This window comes from Ahaetulla prasina, chromosome 3 (assembly GCF_028640845.1).
Source record: "Ahaetulla prasina isolate Xishuangbanna chromosome 3, ASM2864084v1, whole genome shotgun sequence".
Lineage (NCBI taxonomy): Eukaryota > Metazoa > Chordata > Lepidosauria > Squamata > Colubridae > Ahaetulla > Ahaetulla prasina.
The window spans coordinates 35,479,155-35,486,969 of record NC_080541.1 but is presented as its reverse complement, the minus strand read 5'-3'; the positions used below and the strand labels follow the sequence as shown (position 1 = coordinate 35,486,969).

Below are 7,815 nucleotides of genomic sequence, written 5' to 3'. Positions count from 1 at the left end.
ACTTGAATTTTTACAATTTGGACAAATATTAGCAAATATATTTCAAATCAGCTGTGAGTGTACTTTGACAAGAAGCATGATTTTAAAAGATCCCCAAAAATCTTCTTGAAGATCTCCAAGTATGCCATCGACTTTCCCACAATCTCCTTACCATGATTCACATAACCAGGTTGGCTTAATCAATCCAGTTTTCATGCTTTGCATGACATGCATAAAGTAACTATATTGACTCAATTTGCATAAAATGCCAAACCAACACATGGATTGCTGCTTTGTGTATTCTGTGAACCAAGTCATATTTGCAAAACACAATTTGTAGTCAATATGCTTGAGTGGTTACCTCACTGCAGTTCGTTGGGAAAAAAAGGTGCAGTACAAAAACAGTGCTGGCTATTTCTTTCCGTCTTTTATTTATACAGAACAAATGTTTCCAACTTGACATCCTTCAGAGTGCAAATTTCTGAAGAAATTCATATTTCATTGGATTCTAAGACAGACGGAAAGCATCTCAACTTCCATGTTCAAAAGCAGAAAATATAAGCCACTGGTGAAGAAAGTCCATTGCCCATGGCCTCCTCTAGGCCAGTGGTCCCCAACCTTTTGAGCACCAGGAGCCGGTTCTGTGGAGAGAAGTTTTTCTGTGGACCAGAGGGGCTGTGATTTTGCATGCTGTCTGCATCCCACGGATGGGGCTTCCCTTGTTTGTGCAGCTCAGTTTCTCGCATGACATGGCCCAGTGGCCAGTCCATGGACTGGGGTTGGCAACCCCTGTTCTAGGCTGTCTAGAGATTTCTGGGAGGACTATTTAATCTGACCCAACAAGGAACTTTTTATACTTGTGAAAAATATACTGCAGAAAAAACAATGGCTACCAACCTGCCTTCCATTGTGGACCTGTATACTGCACGAATCAAAAAGAGGGCTGTGAAAATATTTACAGATCCCTCACATCCTGGACATAATTTTTTTCAACTCCTACCCTCAAAACGACACTATAGAGCACTGTGCACAACTATACACAAGAACAGTTTTTTCACAAACACCATCACTCTGCTAAACAAATAATTCCCTCAACACTGCCAAACTATTTACTAAATCTGCACTACTATTAATCTCATCGTTCCCATCACCCATCTCCTTCCACTTATGACTGTATGGCTGTAAACTTGTTGCTGGTATCCTTACGATTTATATTGATATTGTTTCCTGATTGCTTATTTGTAGCCTGACTATCATTGAGTGTTGTAAGTGTAAGTAACCTTGATGAAGGTATCTTTCCTTTTATGTACACTGAGAGCATATGCACCAAGACAAATTCCTTGTGTGTCCAATCACACTTGGCCAATAAAAATTCTGTTCTATTCTATTCTATTGTGGAAATTAACCATTTAGTATATATTGGCAACCAACCAATAGTTATCCCTGCCTTATAGTGATGTTTCATTTATTTTTTAATGAATTTTCTTTTTAATGCTAGCCTTCAAATCTGTGTCAGTTAGGGTTCCGCTGATGGATGCCCAAGGGGTAAAAGTACTGTATGGAATTCTGCGTATGCTCTTAACTTCGGTTTCACCCAGTTGCAAACCGAAGGGGAGCAGCAGTAGCATTCCTTCAACACCGCGCTTGGCAGCGAGCAGGGCATAAAGGCCAGGTGAGGGCGGCGCCAAGGCTGGCGGCAACCGAGGGCTTGAGGGTGCGTTACCCTTCTTCGTTCTTCTCCTCCTGATCGCCTTGCGAACCGGGACTCGGCTGAGAGGCCGGGAAGAGCCGGCGAGGTTCGTTGGCAGCGGAAGGAACAGCCGCCAGCAGCTGCCGCCCTCTCTCCTCGCATCCCGGCATAGCCTCAAAGGAAGGTCCAGAGCGAAGCATGGATGGCGCTGAGAGCCCGGACGCAGCTCCTGCCTCCTCCTCCTTTTCCCCCGATTCCTCCGAGGAGCTCCGTTCTGCCCAGACCATGACCAAGGGGCTCACCATCTTCCTGGATGTAAGCGCGGCGGGTCCCTCGCCTCCCTTTCTCTGGCTTTGATCTGCTGGGTCCCTGGGCTTCAGAGAAGTTCGACCGTTTTCTCTTGCGAACGGGATGGAGGTTGGCGGCCAAGGGAAGGGGAGAGGGAGAGCCTTCCTTCCTTTCTTCTTTTAAATGACTGCAAACGCATTAACAGGTTGGGCTTTTGTTCCTCTCTCTGTGCGGAAGCCTCAACCTGTTGAATGTTTGCCCGCCCCCAAATCGATGTGTAGCAAGAGTTCCCTGATCTTAAGGAGATTATCCTATCGAATGATGCTAATACAAAGATCGCGGTTATGTGATGATGGGCCCTATTAGAGTCCTCCAAATTAAATCCTTCTGACTGAATGATAAACGACCTGAGCCACAAAATACAGATTCTGGACCACTGCAAATATATTAAGCTGCTTTGCACTGTTCTCTATAAGAAAAACAGATTTAGATTAACAATTTTTCCAGGCTGTTTTATTAGACATTTAAAAGCACAACCAAGAAAAGAGAAAGCATTTTTGGCATTAAAATGACAGTTTACTAATTCTTCTTCTCAGATTTTTTTTAAATGCCAGGTTTTTTAAAAAATAATGTATTTAAAATTCCGCGGTTACAAAATTAGTCACAATGATTCTGTATGACAGGGGCAATTCAATTTGCTCTAATAACAGGTATATTTCCAAAGCAAAAGAGTTGGTTGTTTAGGATGGGAAATTTAGAAAAGGTGTTGTGAATTTCAGTAATGCTAGATTACCTGATGCTTCCTTAGGATGGTCTCAAATGATAAAGATAAATCTTTGGTACAACTTAGAAGATCAGTGCATGATTGGTGGGTGTGGGCATTATCTACCCATCTTATTTTGTGTGCTAAGCAATAATTAGGAAAAATGGTTCCAGTTCTTGTTTGAGGTGAGGGAGATTTGGTTTTTAAAATCAGCTGAGCCATAGGGTGCTTTTAATTCCTTTATTATCTCTGATTAATACTTTTCATTAAATTAATGTGGTGAAAAAAAGGACGGTATTCATGTACAACACTTGGAACTTGTGGAGCAAAAGCAGGATATAATTGTCATAAATGATAGAATAACAATTTATTAGGACCATGTTTGATTTAAAAAAAAATCAAAGAGAAAATGATAACCTTTCAAACTAATTAGTGAGTTATTAACTGTTGGATCTCCTATAGAAAATAGAAGACTGCAGTATACATAGAATTTAGTATTTAAATAGATTGTTTTATTTTAATATATAGTTGATTTTTCAACTCCCAATGACTGTATACATACATCAATAAAAACCCCAAGAAGAGTATTGTTTAAAGCTGTTTTGTTATAATGTTATTATATAAAGGCAAAAAATAATCCTGGCACAGAAGTAGCAACAGACTATATTTAAAAACTTTATGTATCAAGTATCAGATAAAACATTTTAATATTTAAGAATTTCAGTATGTATTTTCTCCTTCCAAATTGAAATGCTTTTAAATGAGAAGCTCTTGATAGGGTTGGATTTGGAAGGTAGTGTAAAATCATTTGTTGACAATTGTCCAAATATGTTGAATCTTAAACAATATTTGTATGTCTTCTATTAAACACTATTCTTTGTTAAATACTACTGTATATCAGCAGTCCTAATATTCTGAAATCACATATTAAAATATGCTGTACTGTTTGCGAAATGTGAATATCTGGTTAAAATTCATGAAATATAATCAGTGTCATAGGTGATTCCAGTCCTCATATAGAATAGATAAATCCTCAAATACTGAATAGCTATAACTTTTGACAATAACATAACATAACATAACAACAGAGTTGGAAGGGACCTTGGAGGCCTTCTAGTCCAACCCCCTGCCCAGGCAGGAAACCCTACACCATCTCAGTCAGATGGTTATCCAACATTTTCTTAAAAATTTCTAGTGTTGGAGCATTCACAACTTCTGCAGGCAAGTCGTTCCACTTATTAATTGTTCTAACTGTCAGGAAATTTCTCCTTAGTTGTAAGTTGCTTCTTTCTTTCATCAGTTTCCACCCATTGCTTCTTGTTCTACCCTCAGATGCTTTGGAGAACAGCCCGACTCCCTCTTCTTTGTGGCAACCCCTGAGATATTGGAACACTGCTATCATGTCTCCCCTAGTCCTTCTTTTTATTAAACTAGACATACCCAGTTCCTGCAACCGTTCTTCATATTTTTTAGCCTCCAATCCCCTAATCATCTTTGTTGCTCTTCTCTGCACTCTTTCTAGAGTCTCAACATCTTTTTTACATCGTGGCGACCAAAACTGGATGCAATATTCCAAGTGTGACCTTACCAAGGCATTATAAAGTGGTACTAACATTTCACGTGATCTTGATTCTGTCCCTCTGTTTATGCAGCCCAGAACTGTGTTGGCTTTTTTAGCAGCTGCTGCACACTGCTGGCTCATATCTAAATGGTTATCCACTAGGACTCCAAGATCCCTCTCACAGGTACTACTATTGAGCAAGGTACCACATATACGGTACCAGTGCATTTTGTTTTTTTGGCCTAAATGTAGAACCTTACTTTTTTCACTGTTGAATTTCATTTTGTTAGATAGTGCCCAATGTTCAAGTCTGTCAAGATCTTTCTGTATCTTGAGCCTATCTTCTGGAGTGTTGGCTATTCCTGCCAGCTTGGTGTCATCTGCAAATTTGATGAGTTCCCCATCTATCCCCTCGTCCAAGTCATTGATGAAGATGTTGAAGAGTACTGGGCCTAAAACAGAGCCTTGGGGTACTCTGCTGCATACTTCCCTCCATGTGGATGTAGTTCCATTGAGGACTACACATTGAGTGCGGTTGGTCAGCCAGTTACAAATCCATCTGGTGGTGGTGCTGTCTAACCCACATTTTTCTACTTTATCTAGTAGTAGGTTATGGTCTACTTTATCAAATGCTTTACTGAAGGCCAAATAAATTATATCGACAGCATTCCTCTGGTCTACTAATTTTGTCATTTTGTCAAAGAATGCGATAAGATTAGTCTGGCATGATCTGTTTTTGACAAACCCATGTTGGCTTTTGGTTATTACTTTGTTTGCTTCTAGGTGTTCGGGGATTCGTTGCTTGATTATCTTTTCCAGAATCTTCCCCGGTATCAAGGTCAGGCTGATAGGTCTGTAGTTTCCTGGATCTGTTTTTTTTTTCCTTTTTTGAAGATGGGAACTACATCAGCTCTTTTCCAGTCCTCTGGCAGCTCCCCTGTGCTCCAGGATCTTTGAAAGATATAGTTCAGTGGTTCTGAAATCACGTCTGCCAGTTCCTTCAGAACCTTGGGGTGTAATCCATCAGGTCCTGGTGATTTGAACTCGTCTAGGGTAGACAGGTGTTCACTTACCATTTTCTTCCCTATTTTAACTTGTGTTTCTAATCTGTTTTTTGTAGTGCTGTTTTTGATAGGTTGGATTGTTTTTTCCTTTTGTGTAAAGACAGATGCAAAATATGAGTTAAGAAGATCTGCTTTCTCCCTGTTGCTTGTCACCTTCTTGCCACTTTCTCCCAGCAATAGGCCAATTGTTTCCTTGACTTTTTTCTTGTTTTTAACATGTTGGAAGAAGCTTTTTTTTGTTATTTTTTACTTTTGTCGCTAGCCTTTGTTCATTGTGAGCCTTAGCTTTCCTCACTTCATCTTTACAGGCTCGGGCTATTTGCTGATATTCTGCCTTAGTTATTTGCCCCTCTTTCCACTTTTTATATTTGTCCTTTTTGTCTTTCAATTTGTCAGATAGTTCTTTATGCATCCATGCTGGTTTCTTTTGAGATCTATTATTTTTCTTCTTCATTGGTATTGTGTTAGACTGCGCTTTTATAATATCACTTTTCAAAATTTCCCAAGCTTCTTGAGTCGTTTTCCCCCTGAGGATTCTCATCCATTGAATCCTTGTCAAGCTCTTTTTAAGTTTATTGAAATTAGCTCTCTTAAAGTCCAAGACTCTAGTTTGACTTTGTTCTACTACTTGTATTTGCTTAATGTCGAATTCCAATATTGCATGGTCACTTGCCCTCAAGGTTCCTGTAGCTTCAACACCTTCTATCATTTCATCTCTGTTAGTGAGAATTAAGTCCAGTATGGCTGATCCCCTTGTCGCCTTCTCTATTTTTTGGGAAACAAAGTTGTCTGCTAGGTTTGTTAGGAACCTGTTGGATCTTCCACTTGGTGCAGAGTTTGTTTCCCAGTTGATGTCAGGGTAGTTAAAATCCCCCATTACTACTGTGATGTGCTTCCTACATACCTTAGTTAGTTGACTAGCAAAAAGTTCATCTACTTTCTCTGTTTGGTTGGGTGGCCTATAGCATAGACCTTTGGCAATATCGTTTTTCACCCCTTTTATATTGGCCCAAATACATTCAAGATGATTTTCTTCATTGTTGTGCTCTATTTCTGTAGAGATGTAGTTATTTCTTGTATATAGTGCAACTCCACCTCCTTTTTTATTTGGTCTATTTCTTTTAAATAATTTATATCCCTCTAGCTGTATGTTCCATATGTGGGTTTCATCCCACCAAGTTTCCGTAATGGCAACAATTTTATATCTGCCCTCATTTACTTGAATTTCTAATTCACCCTGTTTATTCCTCATACTCTGTGCATTGGTGTATAGACATTTGAGTCCATTTGGATTGACCTTGTGTTTACTGTCTACATAACCTATGTTGACTGCTCCTACTTTCTTGCCACCTATTGGTTTAGTGCACATGGTATGGCACTCACTGTTAAATGCTTGGTTTTGCTTGATAGCAGGGCTGATAGTCTTACCCATACAGACATTTATGTTACATGCACTGATAACCCTTTTAGTTTTCGATTGCTGGGGACAGAAATTTTCTGTATCAGTTAATTCTCTGTCCCCACTGTTCAGTTTAAATGTTTATCCAGAAAATCTGTGAATGTACTGCTAAGTAACTCAGTCCCTTTCTTTGATGGATGCAATCCATCTCTTTTGTACAATTTTTCATTAGACCAGTTGCAGATATCATGACTAATAAAACCAAAGCCTTCCCTTTTACACAACTCCTTTAGCCACACATTAAACTCCACTACACGCTGGCCTTTACCTTTTTGTTCCTTATGTACTGGTAAAACCAATGTTTCATGTAAATGCGTCACCAGTGTAGGGGGCTTCTACCTATCAGAAATCCACCCATTTAATTAAATGGTGCAATTACAAACATCTATTCCAGTTCCTTGCTGAGATGTAGGGATGCACTGTGGTTCAACATTTCCAACACCAGTCTATTATTGTAAAATATTCCCAGAATGCCACAAAAAGGTAGAACATTGAATTAGAACTCCTAATCGTGAACAATTCCCTGTAATTGTCTTCAACCATGACCAACATCATCCCATGATTGATTAGAAAGCCTGACAGAAGTGAACTGTTTTACCTGGCATCAAATACAAGGCAATCTGGCATCTGACCAATTGCAAATGTGTAACACCTATGGTCTAAAGAAAATTCTATCACTAAATGCACCTTTCTTTAAAAGTATAGTCTACTGTCTATTGTAGCACTGGCCTATCTGTACCAGGATCATAATTAATAAGCCTTTTTAAAAATCCTTTAAAACATTGCTAAGTTTACTGAACCATAAGTGAGTCCTTATAAGCATTACAGCATTTCTTTGTTGATACTGATATATATTGTTTTATTCCCTCTTAGATTCTGAGAAGAGCAGATAAAAATGGTAAGTCCAATCATTTGCTTTTTTTTCTCAGAACATACAGTAAATAAAACAGTGAGGGATTTGGTGGAACATTTAGTTCAATTGCTCTCTGTTTCCCTAGGAGAGGCAGTGGC

The 7,815-nt window shown here is 39.1% G+C and overlaps 1 protein-coding gene across 1 annotated transcript in view; it reads left to right on the top strand.

Moving 5' to 3' along the window:
• Positions 1-1,867: 1,867 nt before the first annotated feature.
• Positions 1,868-7,815, top strand: part of NECAB1 (N-terminal EF-hand calcium binding protein 1) — a 58,601-nt gene continuing 52,653 nt past the window's right edge. Inside the window, exons 1-2 of the mRNA XM_058175091.1 lie at positions 1,868-1,984; positions 7,678-7,702. Coding sequence (XP_058031074.1) covers positions 1,868-1,984; positions 7,678-7,702 — 142 coding nt within the window. The remainder of the gene's footprint in view (positions 1,985-7,677; positions 7,703-7,815) is intronic.